Raw genomic sequence first — 23,264 nt, 5'->3', positions numbered from 1 at the left:
TCACTGTCCGGAAAGGGACAGGAAAAAGGTCCCAAATCACTGCAATCCCAAGAGGGGAAGCTGAGTGTAAGGTCTTGGCAGGGCCCGGAAGGTGGGGAGAGGGCACGTGGCGCTGCCAACCACCCAGGGAGGAGCGGGGAGCCCGGACGGGAGCCGCTGAGACAGCCGGTCCAGGCCGGCTAGCCGAGCGCGGGATCCAGTTGCAGGCGTTTCGGGGCGGGGCTTGGGCGGGAGGCAGGAGGCGGCCTCGGTTTGGGTGGGGGCTGGGAGGCGGAGCTTGGGCAGGAGGCTGGAGGTGGCCTCGGATTGGGAGGGGCTGGGGGCGGAGTTTGGACGGGAGGCTGGAGGCGGCCTCGGATTGGGTGGGGCTGGAGGCGGAGTTTGGGCGGGAGGCTGGAGGGAGCCTCGGGTTGGGTGGGGGCTGGGAGGCGGAGCTTGGGCAGGAGGCTGGAGGTGGCCTCGGATTGGGAGGGGCTGGAGGCGGAGTTTGGGCGGGAGGCTGGAGGTGGCCTCGGATTGGGAGGGGCTGGAGGCGGAGTTTGGGCTGGAGGCTGGAGGTAGCCTCGGGTTGGGTGGGGACTGGGGGCAGGCCCTGGCTAGGGAGCTACGTCTGAGAGCCAGAGGCACGCCCTCACCCCAACCTCTCGCCACCCGGGGGCACGGGGCACAGTGTGGTGTTTTCTGGGTGTCTCAACTGCCACCCCCTCAGGTCAGGGCCGCAGCTCAAACGTTCGATAAGGACCCGATGAACCCCGATGAGCCCGCGGGCGCTCCGGTGCCGTCAGAGAGTGGAGGAACAGCTGTCGTTTGTATGAACCTAGACGCTCGGCGCGGAGCAACCAGTACCCGGCGCCTCCCAGGACTGGCTCGAAAAACCTGGGAGTCATCGGAGAGCCGGCTGGAGTTCGATCCCCTCCCAGGACCCCAGTTTCTGCTGCAGGCACAGACGCGGAGGCCCTGCGTTCGCCCAGTTCTGTTCCAGACCTTGAGTCGAGGCTGCTGGGCGTATCCTCAGCGCAGCCCTGTGGTTTGGGGCCCATTCTCAACTATTGGGGGTCCCAACTCCAGGGCTTAGGCAAAGCTGGAGCCTCGGGGTCCATCTTACAAATGAGAAAACCGAGGCAGTCAGGGGAGCTAACCAAGGTCAGGAAAGACCAGGTCCCACCTGAGGAACCCTGTTGGCAGGAAGGGTGTCACTTGAGAGGTGCCTGGTGGACGCACTATCTGCCTGTCTCATGCCAACATGGATCCGGGAGGGAGCCCACAATCACTGCGCCCACTTCAGCCCTTGGGTCTGACCTGGCAGGGGAGTCAAGTTTGCCAGCCCCTGGAGGGCAGGGAACCGGTTTTTGCTCCTGTCTGTGCCCTAGAGTAGAGGCTCAATGAACATTTCCTGACAACTGACAGCAGTTCAAATCCACCTCTTCAATCTGACTTCTCGACTTCCTGAGCGCCAAGGGCCTCTTTACACCTTGTCAACCCATCAGTCCAGGCACTGCCAAGGGTCCGTCCCTCTCCTTAGCATCTCCCTCCAGTACCCGTCTTCCCACACACCCTGGGGGCCAGGTGTGTGCGGAACTGCAGGGAAAGGAAAGATGTGGCCCTCCAGAGGGCAGGAAACAGAGATCTGGCCCTGAGGCCAGTGTGTTTGGGCAGGAAACCAGCCAGCTAGCTCCTGGGTGCTCTGGCTTGGCTGTGACTTTCATGGAGTGACCTTGAAGGGGGAACACTAAATATGAACTCAGGGTGTTAGTACTTCCATTTTAAAGATGAGGAAACTGAGGTTAGGTCAAGAGGGCTGCCCAAGGTCACAAAGCTAGTTAAGGAGCCAAGATCTGAACCCGTGGCCATCTGATTCCTGGGTCACATCCACATCTCTCTGTGGCAGAGCTGCCTCCTACTACAAGGGCAGTTAGTCTTTGTTCTCACCTCCTTCCCTGAGGGTACTTGTGTACTTCAGTCACCCACACCCCACAGAGGGACCTACGGCCCTAACCTCTGCCCACCAGCAGCTCTTCTTCAAAGAGATGGAGGTCAGAAATCTCTGAGCCCTGAGCCGGAGGAGGATGCGGTTAGAGCATTACCCAGCTGGTGCAGATGCTAAATAATTCATGTGGCTGCTGGAGCACGGCTGCAGCTTCCGGGAGGGCCTGGAGTGCAGGCAGCAGGCAGCGAAGTCTGGTCACCTGCACCTGTGCCTGACCTCAGCACTTCTCCTGGGGCGAGAAAGTGGTAGGCTTGGTGACAGTGGGTTAGAGGGCTGACAAGCCCTTACTGTGTGACCCTGGGCAAGTCACTTTACGTGCATGAGCTGTAAGGGGCCCTGGAAAAGGGCAGGAAAACCACATGTAGGAACTGGGATGCCGTGTGTGGCACTTGGGAGGTCCTCCAGACCCAGGGGAGGTACTGCTGGTCCTTCGCTGCCCCCCCCGCCTCAATGGTGCCTTCCCCACTCCAGCATGTTAGGCTGTACAAGGACTCTAAGGCTCCCTGCTCCATACAACCCATGCCCAGCCTGTGTGGGCAGGTGGGGGAGGGATGCTGGTCCTGGAGTTCGCTTGTTTTAGAGGTTCATTTCCTCCCTAGAGAATCAATCCCCAACCAAGGTTAGTTGGAATCAGCCTTCATTGGTCAGGAAGGCAAGAAATAGGTTAAAAATATGTACTAAATCCCAGGAAAATTAATGCACACACAGACTCGGGGTAGTTTAATCTCTTACACTTAGAATAATGTCATTTAATTCTGGGCCATTAGGAAGTCCCAACCACTATGCTTCAGGCTACACTTTACAGGAGTGGAGTGGGATTTACCAGGGTGTTAACTTCACATTACCTGCAGCAGGTTCTAGCTCATTCCTGTTTTCTTCCCTTTGAGGCTTATTTGTGAAGCAGCTGGACATCTTCTGAGAAGGTACTGCTTTCCTCCTCAAAACTCATCTATCTTTTGCGCTTGGCCAAACTGGCCTAAGCATGGCCGTTGAGTATTCCTGAAACCAGGCAGGCCTGCCGTCTTTTAGGGACCCAGCCCTGCCCAAGGCCCACTCAGATCTTGGGGGGACTTGGGCTACACACACACATACTCACTGCAGGTGCTCTTTGTGGCATGAGACCATCACCTTGAAAAGACAGTGCCTTTATTCACCCTAAGGGATCTTGGGGCACTAACCTAGATGGGGAAGTCTGAGGTGCAGACCTCCCCCATCAGAGGGAGGTAATACTCCATTCACAGAACTGAGCGACCCAGTACGATGGCTGTGAATGATGGGGGGACGGCACACTTGTGGGCCTGGCCCTACTCTCTGTAAGGACTGGTCACTCCACTTAGCTCTGGAAAAACATCCCAGTGACAAAGCCACAGGCTTCTGGGAGTGGAAGATGGCAGTGGCAAAGGAGAGCCATGGGACTGTATGTAGGGCCATGTCAGGCACAGCCCAGCTCCCCCGCGTGGCTTCCACCCTGGCCCCCATCTCAGCTCCCAGAGGTGATGCTGGGCTGAGTATGTAGCCCCAGGGCACACCTAGGGAGGGTACCTTGAATGATCCAGGTATCAGGTACCCCAAAACAGGATAAAACCAGAGACAATGCTACAGTGATCTCACTCCCACCATATCTGTCTGTGGTGCCAGCATCATGCAGGTCCAAAGGATGTCCCCCACTTCCCTGGGTGTCCATCAGGACCCCCGGGAGCATGTTGGGGTGACCAAGGTGAGGTAGAAATCTGTACTTCTGCACATCAGGAAATGGCACAATCTTCAGTCCTAGATGCTACTTGTCTAAGGGGCATCCATGTCCCACAAATCTCAGTCCTGGGAGAGGTCTAGAACCCCAATCCATGTGGTCCAGGACTCTCAACTGGTCCCTGAGAATGAAACTTCAACCCCCAGCTTGTGTCTTGATGGGACCCAGTTCACTGAAGGTGGTGAAGAGATCGAGGAGCAAACGGGCAGGTGAGTGAAGCGCCAGAGGGGCTCAGATCTGGGATCCACGGACCATGAAGACAAGCGGCGTCTGCCCAGGCCGAGGCCAGACTCTACCTCAGCTCAGTGGCCTTCCGCGGTCCAGGTGGCGGCAGGAGGCCCTGGTAAGAAAGGCAAAAGCCGACTTCGGCCATGATTTGATTCCAAAGACTCATGGAGGAGACTCATCTAGGTGCAGAGTGGGACCGGCTGATGCTGGACACCAAGGGTGGCCAGGAAGGCATCTGAGGGTGGCCACGAGGAGAACCACAGCACAGGGCATGGGCTCTGATTGCGGGGAGGGCATCAGAGGGGGATGGAGGCAGGCTGGGGGTCTGCAGACAGATCCTTGTGGCCTCAGTCGCTTGGGGACCAGGAGGGGCTGAGCTGGGCTGCAAGGGGAGAGGCCTTAGAGCCCCAGCCACATGCCTCGGGCTTTCACAGGGCTCCCCACTCAGTCCATTGCTTCAGGCCAGTGGCCTCTGGTCCCTCCCAGCTCCAGTGACAAGGGTGGGGAAGGTGGTGGGCCCTGCCCAGCCTGGACACAGAGGAGTGCGGACATCAGGATGACGTGCGGTCCAGGGAAGAGGGCGTCTAACATCTCGTTTTATTTTGCGGGGACTGGGCCTAAAGTAACCAGAAAGAGTAAGAGTCAAAGGGTACCCCACTGCTCAGGGCTCGAGCACTGGTCGTCACTGAAGAAAAGAGTGTTTAGAGTTCTGGGGGGGAGGTTGGTGCCATGTAACATGGAAGTGTGGGGGAAGTTCGATTTTTAAGTTCTGGCAACCTTTCTCTCCCAACAAACTTTTTTTCCCCCTACAACCTGTATCAGAAAAACAGCTTCTGGCTAGTTGGGGAGAAACACTCCCAAGCCTAGGAGGGGCAGGCTTAGCAGCCCCCTCACAGAACCTTGAGCCAGTGTCCAAGGGTCAGGACACCGCTGCTCTTCCAAGCCCAGGCCACTGGGGCCTGGTGGCCATCCCACAGTGGGCCAGAGAAAAAGGTCTTCGTGTTTTCTGAGAAAACCTGGCCAATCTTGGTGTAGCCACTTCTAGAAGCTACATGGCTTTTCTGGGTCAATTTGGTCTCCTATGAGAAGGGCTTGGAAAACTACACCACTAACTTACCCCTAAGACCATGTCTCACCCTAAAATGGTATGGTTCTAGGACTTTTTACTGTGGAAAGAGGAGAGAATACTGTCCCTTCCACCTTTCTGAGCATCCATGATATTTAAAATGAGTTTTTATGGAAAGGCTTTGTTTGCCATAAAGGACTGAGCATTTTAATGACCACCCAGGAATGAAACCAACCAGAACTGGCCCAATGCTTTCCCTCTTTGGAAACCCACTTTGTCAACTGTCCCCTCAGAGCTGTTCTCTTCTACGTGTGCACAACTTGACCTAACTGTTCTCTTCTATGTGTGCACAACTTGACCTAATAGCATGGAGCAGAGTGATCCTTCACCTCATCCCCTAAGGATCTTAACCACCATTTACCTCAAGACAGTCTGAAGTTAGTCCATCTTCCCTTAATACACTGCCTGGTGTCCCCACATAGGGCAAGTGGACAGGGTCCTGGAGGAAAGCTGCCTGGCTTCCCAATCCAGCAAACCTCAGACACACGACTGTCCCCTAGACCTGAGCCGGGCCCAGAAATTCATTCTGATGACACATGACACAGAGGCTCAGCCGAGGAGTCCCTCCGTGAGCAGAGATGTCAGCTACTCACCCTGCACACAAGGGAAGGGCAGCTGCAGCTTTCAAAATGAGCTGGGTTTCAAGAGAGGAGGAGAGGGAGGGACCTCCCCAGGCCACAGCAGAGAGGCTCAGCAGCAGCTCAGAGCCCAGGTCAGAAAGGACATTCCCAGAGCAGGGGTTAACAAAACAGGACTGTGTTTATTAGGCACCTTTGTTCCTCACAGAGGAGCAAGACCCGGGACAGACGTGCCTGTCAACTCTCTCAAGGTTGCAGAATGCCTCCGAAGACTCCAGACAATGTAGGTGCTGACCGGCTGCCACCCCGAGAAGAATACTATTTGACTGGAGCACAGCTGCCAGGGGACCCTGGCATGAAGCCAGGGTTGGCTCCTTGACTCCACAAATACTGAGGAGTGGGTGGGGGGCACCTGGGACACCCACCCATACAATGGCAGATAGGAAGGGCCTTTGTGTCTCTGAGTGTCACCCTGAACCAGCAAGGGGGTGGAGGCGGGGGACGGGAGAGCACGGGGCTCCTGGGTGGGGGAGTCCCTCACCCAGGACAGGTCCCAAGGGGCCTCCCCACATCTGCCTGCCTCCTCCAGGCTGCAGACTCAGTCCCACACGTAGGGATTTCTAAAGACCTGAGAGTTCTTGCCGTCTTTCGGCGGTGTGGCCGCCTGGTGGCTCTGAGCTGCATACATGTCTTCGGCCCTCAGGGTTGAGTTGGCACTGCCCATCACCTGGCTGTTGGCAGTGGCCCGTGGGAGGATGACGTCATAAGCTCCTTCGGACTGGAAGGAAGAACAGGCGGTCTCACAGCCAGGTTCTGCCAGGGCGGATGCACACACACCTGCTTCCTACAGGGCTAAGCCTGCCAGCTGCTCCCCCTTCCCCGGCCCCCCAAGCCAGGCCCCAGTGGCAACCTGGGATGGATGACTCCACTTCTGGAAACGGAGTGCCAGGCCTCTAGGCATGAGCACGAGCACCCCACCTCTGATGGTCCTGGGGCTTCTTGGCATGAACGCTCTTTTCCCAAAGATCCTCTTCTCAAGCCCCCTCCCGCTCCCGATTCCTTAGGGGTCCTGGGAGCCCAGGGGAGGGTGAACCATGCTGAGTTGCTCTTCTGTCTGGTGATGCTTCCAGCCTCCTGCCTGAGTCCCCCAAAGAACACCCAACACCCAACCGCATCACAGCTACTGGTTAAGCTCCTGGGTGGGCTCTGGCTGTGCCCACACATTTCTTATCTAAGAGTCTGATCTGTAGACTTAAAACCCAAATTCTCTGCTTGGAACCTGCGTAGAGCTCCAGTGACCCTGTTCCTATGTGGGTTAGCAATGTTGGCTATGGGGTGAAGAGGGTCTTGAGGCACCCATCCCAGCAACCCTGCTGGAGGGACGTTGAACAGGCCCCACCTGCCTTATCTTACAGGAGGACCTGCAACCAACCCCGTGCAGCCCGAAGGGCCCAAGCCACCTTCTGCCTAATCAGAACTGGGGTGGGGGTGGGGGTCCTCCCACCTGTTGGCGGATCTCCAACACTCCTTCCCTGTGTAGCTCTGAACATCTGGATTGGTAGACCTCACACCTGGATGAGCATCAGAGTCACCTGGACTGTTTGTTAGGTCCTGCCCACAGCTGGTTGGGCCCCACTCCGTGTTTATTAGGACAATAAATGTTAGACAACTGATAAATGTTAGACAACTGGGGTGGGTGGGAGGGAGGGAGCTCCAATCTGTAGTCTTTGCAGATTTCTGTGGGTGATTACTCCCATTCTGGCAGATGTCCAGTTATCAAGGTGACAAGAGATGCCAACTGTCCATTCCATAACACCACTGGCCCCACCCCATTTGCATTTTTAGCAAGTTTCCAGGTGATGGAGTGCTAGGGGTCTGGGGACCACACTTGAGAATCACTGTGTTGGATAAAATCCGGATCCTCCCCCCAGGGAAGGACTCAGTGCACACCAAGTGGGTGAGGGGTGGCCAGGGTGGGGAGCTACTGAGGAAAGGGTCCTGTGGCCATCCACAGCCTGGTGGCTCATGTTCAGAGACTCCTTGCCCATCCTGGCTCCTGGCCACAGGTTCAAGCTTAGGAAGAAGGGGCTGGAAATTCAGTCCCTTCACCCTGCTCCTGGGTCACGGCAGCGAGGGGGCCACCCTGCTGACCTCCCTCATTTCCTGTTCCCAGCATCCTGCCAAGTCGGGTCACTGACCTCTTTCTACAGTGACTGCCAGTCGGGAGGAGGAACATATATGGAGAGTGAGAATCTAACCCACCAGCTTCCTGTTCCTGCCCCCACACCCCCCTTGCTAATGGAGCATCTGGTTTCCAGAACCCAGGGGAGGCGTGAGGTCGGGAACTGCTCCCTGCCAATGGGGGGAGGGGGGCCAAGGCCCTCTTGGGACAACTGTGGTCGAGAAGTAAGTACGTACCCAGATCTGCCATTTGGGCCTGTTCCTTTGGGGTCACCAACAATGACACCTACCTGGCTGAGACCCTCCTCTGTCCCTCCCTAAGCCGCTTAGGGTAAAGCTGGCAGCTCCCACTAGATCAAGGAGAGCCCAGTCCACGTTCTCCATGGCAGGCAGGCAGCCCCACTGTGTGATGCCGCAGTGACCCAGGGCAGGTCCCATGACACTGCAGCTGAAGGTGGGGGAATGTCAACTCCAGGGAAAGGGCCTAAGGAGCTGATGCCCCAGATGGAGAAGCCTGCCTTCTCCCTGCCACCGCCACCCGCCCTGCCCTGGCCACACGGCCCTCTCCATGGGCCCACTCAGGTTGGGCTCTGTGGTCTCAGGAGGGCCATGGGGACCCCAGGACCCCACTCACCGGGCCTTTGTGCATTAGGGCCATCTCGGTGGGCTGGTACACACTGGTCAGCAGCTGCCCATTGTACCCACTGTATGGTGACACCGGTCTCTTAGCTGCAATAGAAGGAAACACAGGAGCGGTTGGAGGGGCTCTCAGCTACCTTTCCTGATCTCGAGCAAGGCTCCCCAGGGAGCAGAAAAGAAAAGGGGGCTAGGCCGACCTTGGGGTGACATCGAACTCAGGGAGGGCCCAGCCAGGGGTGGCCAGCTTGGGGGTGAGGGATACAATGGGGTGCCCTCCGGAGCCCAGCCTGCCTTTGTTGGGATGCGCAGGGCATGATGCTGCTCACCTTCCCCTTGGGCTTCCCTGCAGGGCGGGACAAGCCCCCACCATCAGCTCGGAAAAAGTGCTCCAGTCAGCAACCTTCACATCCCCATCCGCCCTCTGGGGCCAGAGGCCAGGAGGGGCACATGGGCCTTCGGCTGCCTTCCTGGATGGCCAGCTGCCAGGCCCTGGGGCACTTCAGCTGAGGCCCCACAGCCTAAGACTCCTCATGTTTCATGGGGCAGAGCTGTGTGCTGATGCCCCAGGACCCCACGACCCAGAGCCCTGCACTGGGGATTAAACACACATCCTGTCCTATGTCCCCTTGGCAAGTTCCAGAACTATTTTCGGCTCCAGGAATACTTGCCCGTGCCTTGTGTGTGTTGGCTTCCCGACCTGTTCTGCTCTGCTGGGCACTCCCAGGGCGTCTGAGGAAGGCTGCTGGCCAACCCCCGAGGCCCCAGAGCAGGCAGGGCGCCGTGAGGGCAGGCAAGCGGATGTCTGGTTCCTGCAGGCTGGCGGCCCCGCAGCTCTGAGGGACCACAACCATAGAGGCCTTCCTAAGTGCTGGGCTTACTCCATTGATTTTTCCACTTAGGAAAGAAAAAATAAAAGGAAAAAACCCTCACAGCCCCGGGAGTGTTTGCCTCCAGAGGACAAAGGCTGAGAACTCTCTGGCCCTGACAAACAGGCAGAGGGTGAGAGCTGGGGTGGGGATGGGGCAAGCTCCTCCCAACGCTGGTCACAGGGTTCCTCCCACCTGCCCCGCTGTGCCACTCAGCGGGCCCCAGGGAGCAGGTCAAAGATCAAGTGCCTGGCAGGACAAGGGTCACCCTTTCCCCAAAGCAGAGATTATGGGGACGTACTTGTAGAGAGGGGCAGGAGGTTCTGTCTGATTCTGGAACTTCCCCTGCCTCTCCCTCTGACCTCTGGCACTTGGCGATCAGGCAGTTACAAGTTTTAAGCCCCCAAACATCTTGCTGAGAGCCGTCTCGGGTCGGCGGCAGGGCTCTTTGTGGAGCATACCTCCAGCTTTCCAGATCATGTCGGATAAGCCAGCCAGCCAGCCAGCCAGCCAGCTAAGAAGGCATTTGAGGCACGTGTGACAGGACACACCAGGAAAGACACACAGCAGGTGCTCAATAAATACTAGGGGCCCTTACAATTACCAAATTACAGAGAAATACTCCTTCCTTTGGGAGCTCCTCCAGCCTGGTCACTTGGAGAATGGCCAGACCCCTTCCTACCTCCCAGGCTGCTCGAGAGGGGTACTGGCCCTCTGCAAAGGCTTCAACGCTCCTTGTCTCTTCCAACTCCGGGGCACCCTCAGCCTAACCCCCAAGACTGTGCAGCTGGCTGGCAGGCACCCCTAGTACCAGGAGAGCCCCCTCCCATTAACAAAGAGCGCAGGCTGGAGCTAGGGGACACACGGCTGGACCATGGGTGCTGCTTAGGGTGGAATGCGGCACTGTGCTTTATTAAAAAGAACGACATTTTAACTGTAAGGACTTTTAAAGGAAACCCATGACTATGGATATGTACTTAATAGAAAAATACGTTTTGGAAGGATACTATTACCTATGACTGAAGAAATCACAGTCACACACACGGGTAACAGCTTATACGTCTACAGCGCTTTCCAAGCATTTAGCCAATCCTCCTGGAATCCTAAAACAGGAACTGTTGCTATTTTCCCAATTTTGCAGAAGAGGAAACTGAGGCATGTGGAGATTAAAATAGTCAATAGGGGTCAGTTCTGGGGAGGGAACAGGAAGGAATGGGGTGGAATTGTGAAGCTGGTTGGGGAGAATTTTGTGTTATCTGTAATGCTTGGAATCTCACAGTGAAAATACACTCACGAGTATAGGGAAAAAAAATTTTAAATAAGGAATTTAGGGACATAAAGGCAGAAAACTATAGATAAAACTCCATTTTGCTCAGAGGACCAGCTCCCTGTCCTGTAGTAAATGATGTGGAATAAAAGCCAGGGACTTGGGGAGGGTGTCCCTCACCTACCTGAGGCTGGCTCATCCAGGGAGAATGCCTTGTTCTCCACAAACATGCTCTGGCCTTTCTGCTCTTTCAGGATGGTCTCGTAGCCCACGCCCCGGGTGGGGTAGATGTCCCCCTGGTAGCTTTGTTCTGGGCTGGGCTTGGTCACGTGGGAGATCTCAGGGATGACATAGAAGAGGACAAAGGCCCAGGCATTGGCGGCAAGGGCAATGGCCAGTGTGGGGTCATCCCAGGTGGGACTCTCATGCTGCTTGTTACCGTAGGTGTACATGACGATCCACACCACCCAGATGGCAATGGAGGTGGCCGCGGTGAGCAACACAAAGACCCCGTGTTTACGCCAGCGCCTGAAGCGGCCACACAGGGCAGACCAGGCCCCCATGAAGGCCCCCAGCAGCAGTAACATGACATAGATGAGCGCCATGACGAAGTCCATGTTGGCAATGGCACAGGGCGAGGCCGGGGCCCAGCCAGCACTGTCGTTGCCCGGAGGACCACCCTCAGCACCTCCGCGGACCAACGTAATGATCAGCCACTCTGTGTTGATGATCACCTCCACAAGGGTCAGCAGCAGAGCCACGGTGAAGAGGACCCAACCCCGGGGACCATGGTTCTTCCGGGCTAGGAAATTAAGGGCCAAGACATGGGCTACCAGGCAGGAGAAGCAGATGGCAAACAGGACCCCGAAGAGGAACCGCCGCGAGGCACAGGTGGCAAAGTCAGGCTTCACCACGCAGGCAAAGACCAGGCAGAAGAGGCCCAGGGTCCCCAGCAGGAAGAACACCTGAGTCCCCAGAAGGCTCCGCTTTTTGGTGTCCTGCACAAAGGGGAGGCTGGCCACAAGGATGATGGTGAGGACAAAAGTGGTGACAACGCCGGCCCCAGCCACTGCCTCCAAGATGATGCCCCAAACCCCTGAGCGGTCACACAGGTTGTAGTAGAGGGGGTTGAGGTCCGGGCTACAGCCAGGTGGCGCATGGGCATGGTCCTGGGCCTGCGCCCCTGGTAACAGGAGGAGGCGCAGTCCTAGGCACGTCAGCAAGGCTTTGTGGATGGCCATGCTGGCTCCCAGGCCAGGCTCCTGGTGGGTCCCTAGGGACAGAGAGAGAGAGAGAGAGAGAGAAAGAGAGAGAGAGAGAAAGGGCAAAATCAGTCCTCCGAAGCCAGCCTCTGAGGTGCTGCTTCCTCCATCCTGAACCAGGATGGACAGTCCAAGCTGATGACGAGACTGTCCCTCTGGACTTCAGAATCCTTAACACCGAACTCCTGGGAGGCTTATCAACTGACCAGAGCAGCAAATGAGATTAAGCCCATTTGGCCACCTCTTCCCAGTCAGGGAAAAGGTAGCACTGTCACTGAATATTCAGGGGTCTCCTGCCCCCAACTATAACCTGGGTCCAAATATTCCCTGAGCTCTCACAGCTCTGGAGGTCAAGGATGATGGGGTGTGTGAGCAAGTCAAAACCAATCATGCCACTCATTTAGCATATCCTCTCTGCCCTGGTACTTCCGGAGTTCAATAAGCCCGATATTATGCCCCTCAACTCTGCCCATTTGATGCCCGAGTCCATGGCCAGTTGGCTGTGCACTCATTCACTTAAGCATTTAACATGCACCTGCGACAGGCATAACCTGCAGCCAGAAAAAATCAAGACCCAGTTGAAGTTATTTATGAATACTTCCTCCTGGTTCCTCCACACCACCTCCCTTTTTGCCCTTTATTCTCCCACTTTTAGTGCCAATTCTCTTCAGAATCCAAAGCTCTTCGTCTAGCTCAGTTGCTGGAGTCAAGGATAAAATAATTTCCCAGCTAGGGAGTTAATGACTTAATGCAAAAGTTCTCCTATGAGGCATTAACATTTAAAAGTAAGAACCAGGCAAGGGCAATGCAAAACCCAAAGGAATTTATAATGGAGGACTTCACGGTACTGCAGCTAGAAGGCAAGAGTATCTTCGATTTGCACCAGGAAGGTAACTTACTACTTCATGTACTCAACCAGCAGTCCTGACAGTGGGTCCCGCCACATGCTGAAGATCAGTACCAAAGAAACCAAACCCCCCTGCTCTCAATATCATTTGGATTTTCCATGCACGAAGTGGAGGTAAAGGGTGTGTCAGGTCAAGAGAAATTAAAGAGCAAATTACTGAGTTTTCCAAAGACTTTACATTTACTTGGAGAACAAAACATTTAATTGCTCTAAGAAAGCCAAGTTATGAATTCCAAAATTCTATGAAATGCAGGTAACTCCACGTTTAAATTAAGGAATAGTTGTAACCCTGCCTCTTCTGATCTCACCTCTTGGGCCCAGGAGCTCTCTTGAAAGACCGCAACCAAGCTTTCCTGGGATGATAGTGACCACTAGTGGCTGGCAGGGGAATGGCATGGTCCAGTTCACCTTGCTCCTTTGAGGGTGGAATGGGATTTGTAGTTTACCTACTCCCATTTTCACCATTTTTAGTTACTTAATTTCTAAAAAGCAAACAAAAATCCTAAATCTCAGTTAATACAAATTGTCTCTCCATAACTGATCAGTGGAAGAGCACAGCTACTAAATCAGGGAAAATAAAACTCACTGGTAAGTGAAACTGGCAGGTCATCAATTTTCAGTCCTTTACCATATCCTCCATGCCCACTGAAAATATTTTAGGTATTTCAGCCTTCTCAGGTTCCTCATTTTCAATTAAGCTTTCTTTCCCCCCAAATTCCACCTACCATTAATTAACTCTTAAAATTCAAACATCCTTACTTGAATTACCATCAATTTCCTAAATAACCATACTGCAACAGAGACAGTGTCTCCTGACTCCAATGCAAAAGATCTTTCCTCTATATGTCTTAAAGCTTTTGTAGGGGACTGTGTCTAATCATAAATCAATGAAGCACAAACTGTATTTACAAGTGCTGGAAAGAGAAAAAGACAGGGGAGGATTAATGGGTAAAGAGGAATACTGAACCAACTCAGGGAGACGATTTACAGATAATATGTATGGGATCCTAAGTGCTCAACCCCATCTTGAGCATTTTTGGTGCATAGCAAAGCAGCCACAACTTGGGGTGAAGGTGGAGGTTGGACTGAACCCTGAGAATGACCACCCTGACTTAGGCTTCAAGCATCTGCACACCGGAAGCACCTCACTCCCTCTCCCTCTTCCAGGTCCCGGTTTAGAACAGGGAATACCTCCAAATCAGTAAACATTTACTGAGCACCTGGGGAGTGGGGGTGGGGGGAGCAGGGCCTATTGTTCTCAGAGGTCTGGAAAACACAAGGATGACCAACAGTCCCTGATTTGATGGCATTTAGAATCTAATAGGAGAGATTTTAAGGTAGGAGAGAAAAGGGGCCACCGTAGCAAAGAGGAGGCAGCTCTTCCTGCCGAATGGGTCAGAAAAGACAGAATGGAGACTTTCAACTGCATTTCGTTCAGTGTTTCATCAAATTCACCAAGTATGGACTGAGATCTGTAAAGCGAGATTGCAGCTGGCAGGCAAGAGATTAGAAATGCTATAGGGAACGGGTTTGGGGCATTTTTCTAAAGGCATCGGGAGCCACTGAAGGCCGTTTCTTGCATGAGGAGGGCATAACCAGGATGATGCGTTAAGATGAGTCTGGAAAAAGCACAGGCAATTGATCTGTTGAAGACACATTCATCCTGGTTTAAAGATCAAGGCCAAACAGTCGTGATGTTCAGATCTGAGAAATCCTTTCCAAGATAAAATCTCTTACAGTCTACCCTCTGTCAGCTCCACCAGAGTGGGACCTTCCCAGGGGAACAGGAACCCGGACCTGCCCCTCCTCCCCAACCCAGGCACCTGTGCTGTCCTGCTGCCCTGCAACTTACCAGCCCCAGATGAGACAACCATCCCCACCTTGAAATGTCTCATTTCTCCCATTCCCCCGAAAATGGAAGGGTGAGCTGGGGGACGTACAGTGTGACTCCTACTCAGGTGGGGAAATGGGCCAGTTGGGTCTGGCTTTTGGCTACTGCCTAGGACAGGACACTTCAAGGCCAGCAGAAGACTTAAAAAAAAATAACTCAGAAGAGTTCCGTACTGACCCTTTGACCTCCAGGAGAGCAGATTCAGCCAGTCAGCTGTTGTCACCTTTTTGGATGGTGGTGAAAGGGGAAAGGTCTTTGATGAAATGGACCCTGCTCTGCCTAAGGACTCTCCCTCCTGTGGGTCCCTAGAGCCCACCCTTCCAGGCTGAGTCTTCTGAGGCTTGATCTTTAAAGTCATGTGTGTACCTGTCACCTTACCAGACAAAGGTCCTCGAGGGTAGTGATGAGACATGTTAGTGTTATCTCAGCACCCCTGCAACACACCGGGCCTTGCCTGACTTGGCAGACATCCGAAAACCATTCACTGACCCGACTGTGCCCACTTCTCCCTGATGCCAGGCCTGCCCTCTGCACTGTAGAACCACATCTTCTGCTTTGAAGTTCTCAGTGGAACCAAGGAGGGGTATATCTCCTGTCCCTGAGTTTCCCCACACCACGGCTGTGGCTCAGGCCAGTCTCAAATTATTTTCTGTACAAAGGGACCCTTTGCTACACCTCCCTGGAATCAGTCATACTAACATTTTTAATTACATCCGAGATCAGCCTTTCCCCAGGCTCAGCGATAGCCCCCACCCCAGCTCTGGTCTGGGTCAGCCCAATCCAGTTCCAGAAGCCCCTCCTCCCTGTCCCTCTCTAGGGGGAGCACGGTGGGCTCAGAGTCCCAGCTAGCCATGACTGGCTTCAGCCAGCGAGGATGTGGCAGCCGGCCAGGGCAAAGCCCTTCCTCACCCCCCACCATCCAGACAGGAGCCTGAGAACCCCAGAACATAGCATACCATCCTGAGAACAGTACCACAGCTTCATACTGCCACTAGTGGTCTGTCTCCCAAGCTCAAGGATAGAGTAAGATACAGACCCATAACCAGGTGCCATGTTCAAGGGGGCCACCACCCTTGAGAGTCCCCTCTTAGGGGGCAGGAGGCACCTAAACGTACCGGAGATGCCACAGAGCACCGCCCCCCACAAACAGGAGATGCATGGATGGCCCTCTCCCCGTCCCATCTACCTCCTCCTCTCCCTTGCCCCTGGCCAGACACTATCATATTACTTCTCTTTCCAGGGGGCTCTGGCCTTTAAGTCAACTAGTAAGAAGTATTAAGAGTAACCCCAGATTCTGTGCCTGTCAGGAACTACCTCAGTAGCAAGGTTGGGGGGACTGGGGAATTCCTGGCACCCCAGCCCAGATATCCACAAAGAAGGGGCGTTTGGACCAAAATTCCCAGACTACTCTGAAACTTGGAAGTCCTCAGCTGAAAAGTCTGCTCTAGAATAAGCCCACCTCAAACACACCACCCCCTTCCCAAGCCACATACGAAGAAGGCTGGTGGAGGGGGGGGGGGCCTCCGAGAGCACAAAACCCTATTTCAACATATTCTGAGCCTGTGCTTTAGGATCAAGATCGTGGAGTTTTCAAATGACTGAGTTTCCTGCGTGTAAAACTGCGGCTTAAGGATTTGCTGGTGAGTCGATTCCTCCACCTCAACACTGCAAACAGCCCTGGGGCTACGGGAGTCGGGGGAGGGGAGGGATCTAGAAGCCAGGCTGCCAGTATAGGTTCTTTGACTGAAATTCCAAACTTCCCGCAGGAAGATTCTGAGACCTGCCCTCCTCAGTCCTATCCCAGTTTTGGGGTGTACGCCGGAGGCAGCGTGGGTGGGTGGAGGAAGTCCCCCGCGGAGACCCTGATGGTGGAATTCTACCAGTTCCCTCTCCCCCGCTCCTAGCCGGGCCGTATCTCCGGGCTTCCCCCCACCCCCCGTCTCCAGCGGGCTCCGATTTGGAAAGTTTCTGGACCGAGCGGAGTTGGCCGGGCGTCCTCCGGCCCCCAGTTCTCCCTGCTAGCCCGACCCAACTCTCCCCGGCGGACGAGCGGAGGGCGGGGCGGGAAGGCAGCAGCGCTTACCTGGGACGCGCCGCCGGCCGGGCTCCGGCGCAGCGTCTGGGGCCACCTCCAGCCCCAGGCGGGGCGCGGGGGGGTTGGAGCGACTCGGCACAGCGCGCGGGGGCGGGGCCCGGTCGGGGGACTGGGGCGCAGTGCCTGCGCCTCCCCGAGACCCGGGAGCTGGTTCTCGCGCCGCCTCTCCGGGGCTCGGCTCCTTTCTCTGGGCGGGGCGGGGCCGGCGCCCGCATCACCGTGACATCACCTCCATTCAGGGGCTAATCGGGCGCCCGCAGAGCTCCAGGTAGGTGCAATCGCGAGCAGAGCAACAAAGCCCGCCGGCCCTCCCCCTCCGACTCACCTCCAGGCTCCAGCGAGTCGCACTAGCCGTTCCGGGAGGGTGGGGGGAGTTCCTGGGGAGGCGGGCGTGTGGGTTGTGTTGCTGTTTACTGCCACGCCCCCCACACCCGGGCGCGCGCACACTCACGCGCACTCACTTTCCGGACTCGGCTTTCCCTCCGGAGAACAGTTTGGGGTGCAGCCTAGCACACCTCGCGGGCGGCCTCTCCCTCCCCTGATGTCCTGGCGCGCGCGCACACACAGCGACACGCGGGGCCACCTCGGTGCGACTCTCCGTGCCCGACACCTTGCCTTTGCACCTTCGTCCTGGCTCTCGCGTGAGGCACACACAGCGGCAGTTGGCTACTCCGGGCTGGAGCGAAGCGCATACTCAGATACAAAGTCCGTCTTTGTCATGAATTCTGCGCCCCCTCCCTCCCCGAGTTTGCACACGTGGACATACCACACACGGTGTCCGCCTCTTGCACCCGCTGTCCTCTGCCGGCACCCGAGTCACCAAAGGTGCGTGGGAATGCGCCCGCGCGCCCCCGTAACGCCGAGGGCCGAGCCCGGAAACCCCTCGGGACGGTGGGCAGATGTCGCCCTGGGCCCGCCCACCCCGCGCTTGGGTTTCCTGAGACCGCGAGAGACAATGTCCAACTCTGAGCGCCCTCCCCTCCCCTCCCCGCGTCCCCGTTCTCGGTTCCGACTTGTCCTAATTAGCCTTCACAGTTACGCTCCCCGAAGTACGGTGTCTGACCCGGCCCTCGCGGGCTGTGCGCTCCGGGACTCGTCGGCCTTGACTCAGTCCTGCAGCTCCCGCCGCCCCGGGACTTTTCCCCGAGTTCGGGTACCCTCCCAACTCTGCGCCCCCGCCGGCACTCTGCCCCGGTGGGTCAGCGGGTTACCACCCTTTCCCCTCCCCCCGCCTGGAATCGGCAGAGAGGGAACCGCAGAAATGGGGAGCGAGTGCAGGCTGGGATCTCTCCGGCCCTGTAAACAAGAGATTTTCTGGCCGCCCTCCCCTGGGGCTGCGGGCTTGCGGGACGTGGGCTGCGCGGTCCGGGGGCGCCCGGCGGGGCCTAGTTAGCAAGCGCGGGAGGCCCAGAGGGGCCGCGGTGCACCGAGAAGAGAGAGGTTGTTGGGCCTGGCCGGGGCCCAAGGGACGTGGAGGGAGGGTAGGGCGCCGGGTCTCCGAGGTGCTGGCTCTCGTGACGCCGAGTTGCCTGGGGGATCGCCAGCTGTGCGCGGCCGGAGCCAGCCGGTGGCAGGGCGGGCGGCGGGGCATGTTTGCTCAGCCCCGAACCCCCGCGAAGGGAGACCTGGAGGAGGGAGGCAGCTGGTCCCGGGCTGGGGGGTGGCACGGTGGTGGGAGGCGCAGGGCAAGGGAGGGGCTCCTCTGGGGCTGTTTGTTTGCGGGCCTCGATCTTGACAACCGGGAGTCAATAAACTTCAGGCCGGCTGCTCCCCCCGCACACCGGCTTTTCCGACTCCAGGAGGGGGGAATGTTTGCTCAGCGGCAGGGGCTGGCGGTGGGGCCCTCGTTTTCTAGAACCCTGTATCCCTCGCTGTACCCGGTCCTTGCTGGCTGATCTGGAAAATGTGGTCGAAGACGGAACTGTTGTAATTCTTTAAAATACGAAGAGAAAGAGCGCGTTTCTGCTGCAAAGCTGTGACTTAATTTTGCCTCCTTCCCCCAACTCCCTCGACCCTACGTGTCCGGGGACCGCTCGTGAGGGTGTCCAGACGTTTGTAAGGTCCAGGTAATTGGGTGTCCACCGTGGAAAGGCAAGCAGCCAGTCACGCCTCGGGAAGAGGGTTAAGTCACTGCGACCTCCGAAGAGCGTTTTCATTCACAAAGCAACTAATGCAGAATTCAGTTTGCCCGGAGGGGTGGCTTATTAGCATATGTGGAAAGCCAATTCTGAGAGCCCGGGAAAGGGTGTAGGGGATGTAGTCTGGGAGATGTGTTAGGGGTTCCAGGCCATTGGCTTAATTTGCTTTCAAGCTTCCACAACCCCTTCGTCCTCCGGAGGCCTCACTCCCTGCCCAGGCTGGGGTAAGGTTGGGGTGTCTGGTGCCTGGCCACCGACTGGGAGTTGTTTAGAATGAGGCCAGGACACTGAGACAGCTGAACTCTGCCCTCAGCCAGCCTTGAATTGCAGACAGCCGTGGAAATGCAGGGCAGTTTTGAGAACAGTTTGCCCCTTCGGAACAGGGTCTGACTTCAAAACAAAGCCAGGCCCTCAGGGCAGAAGACTTGGGCCTCTGGGTCTCCAAGATCCCTGGTGCCCTCCGCTTTAGTAACCCCCACCCTCTACCTGTGCTTTGTCAGGGGAGGGGAGATGGGGTGGAGAACATGAGAGCCCCCCCTTCCCCAAGAGTCAGATAGGGAGGGTGCCACTGGACACAGCTCTGCAAAGGCTAGAGGGGAAGCTCTGGGAGGTCCTACTGCCTTCCAAGACTCCAGCTAAAAGGCTTAACTGTGTCCCAAATGCCCTCCACCCAATTTAATGACCTATAGGCATCTAAGCCTTTACAAACTCCCATTTTCACCAAAAAGTAATATTTTGAGAAGTGGTGCCACATAGGCCTTGGATTACTGGAGTGCCTGAATTCTTCCCTCCCCTGATGTGGGGCTTGAGTTCCTGCCGGCCCCATGAACCTGCCTTTATCCACTGGAGCACCCCTTTTGAGCTGTACGTGGGGTGGGGAGCTGTTCTGCCACCCACCAGCAGTGTGACCTGGGCAAGTCACTTCATCTGTCTGAGCCCCAGTTGCCTCCCTACATCTTGCTGCAACATCCAGGTGAAGCTGTGTCTGGAATGTTCTTCACACAGGACTGTCAGTTACAGGTGGCCAGCCTCTCCTTTGCTGGTTGTCCCCTCTGAACCTCAGTTCTATCGGCTAAAGGGGCCTAACAGTTTTTAACCCAAACCCTTGTGGAAGCTGCTTTGTTCATCAGAATAGCCTCATGGAGCCGTGTTCTGGGCCTTCCCCTGGGCTTCTCCTACCTGCACCATCCTGTCCCTCCCACACCCCTTTCTCTGACCAACATTTTTCAAACATCTGCCCTGCCTCAAAGCTCAGCACCAATGTCCCTCCTCTTCAAAGGGAGGACCTGTGTGAGCCGCCTGCCCCGTGTACCCACAGCTTAGTATGCGTTTGTTTATTTATCATTTATCCCAGTGCATCTGAATCAGCCTTCTAAACTATTGTCTCCCCAATTAGACCGTGCCCTTCTCAAGAGCAGGGACATGTCTCACTCATCTTGTTGTCTCTAGCATGTGGCACAGAGCCTGTCATGTGATAGATCCATTATTCGGTGCTCTTAACAGTAGCAAGAGTTGAGAAACAGTCCCTGGAGGGTAGCCCACTGCTGCTGTGCCCCCTCACAAAGGCCTTGCAGACAGTGTCGTACCTGCCCTGCCCACTGGCATCAGGCCTTCCTTCTGCTGGGGAAGTCCACCTCCCCTCAGCCAGGATGCCCTGCATTCAGAATCCAGGGTAGGGGGCCTCAGCAACCTGGCTGGGGGCACTAAAGGGGCCTACCCTGGAATGCTGTAAGTCGCTATGTTCCCTAGAGGGACTTCCCTTTTGCCTGGGTAGCAGGAGTCCTGGACTGCAGTTTCAGCTTTCAGAATCTCTTACAGGAACTATTTCCTTCTCCGGGAAGTGGGAGGCCTGCTGCCCCTTCCTAGGGGGTTGAGTGTCCCTGGTCTTGTGGCCTGGCACCCGTGGAGTGAGAATAGTTCCTCACCAAGCTGAGGGTGGGGCTTTTGGCTCCCTGACAGGTAGGTGTCTGGAATCCTGTGCTAGGTGGCTGGGTGCCTCACAACTGGCTGGTAAACAGATTTTGCAATTGACCTCTCCTTGCTCCCAGGGTCTGTATTAACTGGTTACTGTCCAGGCTGCAGTGTCTGGCCAAGTCTCTTTTTCTCTTAAGTTCATGGGACTGCCTGCTTGGAACAGAAGGTACCACCTAGTTTTCTGAAAGGACCCAGATTCCAAGGTGGCCCCTTAAGAAGCAGGTCATTCACTACAACTGGCTGCCCATGGATGATCTCTCAGGAAATGTACCCAGAAGTGGGCCTTGAGCAGAGCCTGCTGGAATGTCAAAATCTCCCTATTCCCCTCTGGGTCCTTGGCTCAGTGGCTACTAAGCAACTCCCCGTAGAAGGAGAGAATCAGCTTTTCTGAGCTACCGAGGTCTCGAGGGTGTCCATCAGTAGACTGAGTGAATATAGGAACCAAGGACAAAGCCAAACGTCCAAAGATTCAGTTCCCTCAACCCACCCACACCATTGAAAGAAAAGTATGTTCAAAGTGTTACATTTAGTCTCCCTTACCTTCAGGAAATGACTCACCTGGATTTGAGACTATTTCAGAGGCAGCTGTGCCCTCTACTTCACCTCAGTGGTTACATGCCCCCCGACTGATTATCCTCACTTGCAATCTTCCTTCCATTCCCCAGTACCTCCGACAGTCATCCTGCAGACCCCCATCCATGTGGGACACTCCCTGACCTCACCCCAGGGAGGCCTCGGCGGCTAGCTCGGGCCTTGCTGCGGTCACGAACCCTGCACCCAGGTCCCTAGCTTCCTCAGACTCCCAGAATCCCAGAACAAGAAGTTCAGAGAAACTCTGGCTAGTCTGATAATACAATACTCACAACCACTTGCCTCTGTATAGCACTGAACAGTTTCAAAGTGTCTTTCATATGATCTTTACAGCCCTGGAGTTGAATAAGGCAGTATTTGTGCCTCTGTTTTATCAATTTAAAACTGAGGTTCCTAAAGGCTAAGTGACTCGCCGTGGATGAGAACCCATTTGTTTTTAACTCCACTGGCCTTGCAGTTCAGTGTGCTATGCTTTTCTCTTTTTTGTGTGTAGCTTTTACCTTATCTGCCTTTTTAATGTTGTTTATGCACATGTCTTACATCCCCAACCGGGTATAGGCTCTTTGAGGGAAAGATGTCTGCCTGATCCTAGGGCACTTTGTGTTCCCTAGTGCCTTGCCCATAGTAGGGCCTCAGGGAACATTTGCTAGGGGTAACTAGATGAAGGGTCTGCACAAGCTGCGCCAGAGAAGAATATTGGCAACAGAGCGGAGCTGGTGACAAACTGGCAACCTCCCTTCTCCCAACTGTCCCTTCACCTTCAGAAGCCAGCCTCAGGTCAGCACTGTGCTGGGCAGTAGCCTGGCCTGTGGCAGGGCTGTGTTCTCCCTCTCTGACCCTTCTTCCTTCTCCCACCTGTTCTCTTGGTGGCCACTGGCCCCTACAATCGCATCCTCTCTGCACACACTGCAGCCTGCCCTTCACCAGCCTCACCAGCCAACTTGGTTCACAGCTGTATTCAAAAGGCCCAGCTGCTGCCCCTGACCCTTCCCCTGGGATTTGAAGTTACCCTGGCTCTCGACCTCAGCCAGGACCCCAAGACAATGCGGGGAGAGCCAGGGTGTTGCGGGAGAGCCAGACATGCCCACACTCACCAGAGATGGCGCCTCCAGCAGGGCAGAGCTAGCCAGCTGGCTTCAGGGTGGTGTCCAGTCCCAGCTGTTCCCGGCGCTGCTTGGGGCCTGACTGTCTCGCTCTCCGGAAGGCCAGCTGCGGTGCAGCCGGAGGCTGCCGGGAACCTAACCGCGCTATTCTGGGAGTGTGATGGAGCTCCAGGACGCCTGGCAGCAGCTGAAATTTCAGCCCCTTTGGTTTCCAGAATGTTTTCTTCCCCTCTGATGATAAGGCAGAGTTCAGTCATTATGCAAAGTTCAGAACCACTGATGGCGCGTTTGAGGGTCTTAATAACAGCTGTGGTTGTTCTAAAGTGGAAGCTGCCCATAAACCGCGTATACTTCAGCCCTCTGATGCAACGACCTTCATTCTTACTGTCATTCACTGGCCCATAGGCATTTTCGGCAGCTTTTCAGTGTCCTCATACCCACCCTACTGCATTAACCCATTCTCAGGCGTTCTGTCTATGTCCCTCCCAGTTAAATGCAATGATGGATTCTCCTGAGGGCCTTTTTCTTTCTTGTTTTAATTGAGGCTGCAGGATTTGATTCTGCAACATAAGCAATGAAGTCTGAAGACTGAGTTTGGGTGAACAAAGATGACAGCCATAATCAAACCCAGCTTAAAGCAAGGTTAAGCCCCTATGATTAACTTGAATCTTGATAGCCCTG

At 55.6% G+C, this 23,264-nt stretch overlaps 1 protein-coding gene and 1 long non-coding RNA gene across 6 annotated transcripts in view; one reads left to right on the top strand and one right to left on the bottom strand.

The window, feature by feature from the left end:
• Nucleotides 1-2,702: 2,702 nt before the first annotated feature.
• On the bottom strand, nt 2,703-22,732 carry GPRC5C (G protein-coupled receptor class C group 5 member C). Of its 5 annotated transcripts, XM_073235876.1 has the most exons (7): nt 17,544-17,701; nt 17,239-17,453; nt 17,103-17,154; nt 10,807-11,895; nt 8,485-8,579; nt 6,298-6,447; nt 2,703-4,582 (listed from the first exon to the last, which is right to left on the bottom strand). In XM_073235876.1, the coding sequence occupies exons 4-7, from the start codon at nt 11,861-11,863 to the stop codon at nt 4,550-4,552; spliced, it is 1,335 nt and encodes a 444-aa protein (XP_073091977.1). In that variant the 5' UTR covers nt 11,864-11,895; nt 17,103-17,154; nt 17,239-17,453; nt 17,544-17,701; the 3' UTR covers nt 2,703-4,549. The 5 variants fall into 5 exon arrangements, 4 of the variants coding, with proteins under 4 accessions (XP_073091977.1, XP_036853556.1, XP_036853557.1 ...); XM_036997661.2 differs by having other exon boundaries at nt 17,103-17,453; XM_036997662.2 differs by lacking the exons at nt 17,103-17,154; nt 17,239-17,453; nt 17,544-17,701 and adding an exon at nt 22,575-22,732.
• Nucleotides 16,918-23,264, top strand: part of LOC118968183 (uncharacterized) — a 31,911-nt gene continuing 25,564 nt past the window's right edge. The window contains exon 1 of the long non-coding RNA XR_005055712.2: nt 16,918-17,045. This is a non-coding gene — a long non-coding RNA (uncharacterized lncRNA). The remainder of the gene's footprint in view (nt 17,046-23,264) is intronic.

The sequence above is a fragment of the Manis javanica genome, chromosome 4 (assembly GCF_040802235.1).
Source record: "Manis javanica isolate MJ-LG chromosome 4, MJ_LKY, whole genome shotgun sequence".
Lineage (NCBI taxonomy): Eukaryota > Metazoa > Chordata > Mammalia > Pholidota > Manidae > Manis > Manis javanica.
Note: the sequence above shows the minus strand (reverse complement) of the source record. Positions and strands in the feature narration are given on the sequence as shown.

Coding starts and splice junctions, on each gene's coding strand:
- GPRC5C (XM_036997662.2), bottom strand. CDS start 11,863: ATGGCCATCCACAAAGCCTTGCTGACGTGCCTAGGACTGCGCCTCCTC. Junction 6,448..8,484: donor CCCTAATGCACAAAGGCCCG/GTGAGTGGGGTC, acceptor TCTTCCTTCCAG/TCCGAAGGAGCTTATGACGT. Junction 4,583..6,297: donor AAGACGGCAAGAACTCTCAG/GTCTTTAGAAAT, acceptor TGGTTACTTTAG/GCCCAGTCCCCGCAAAATAA.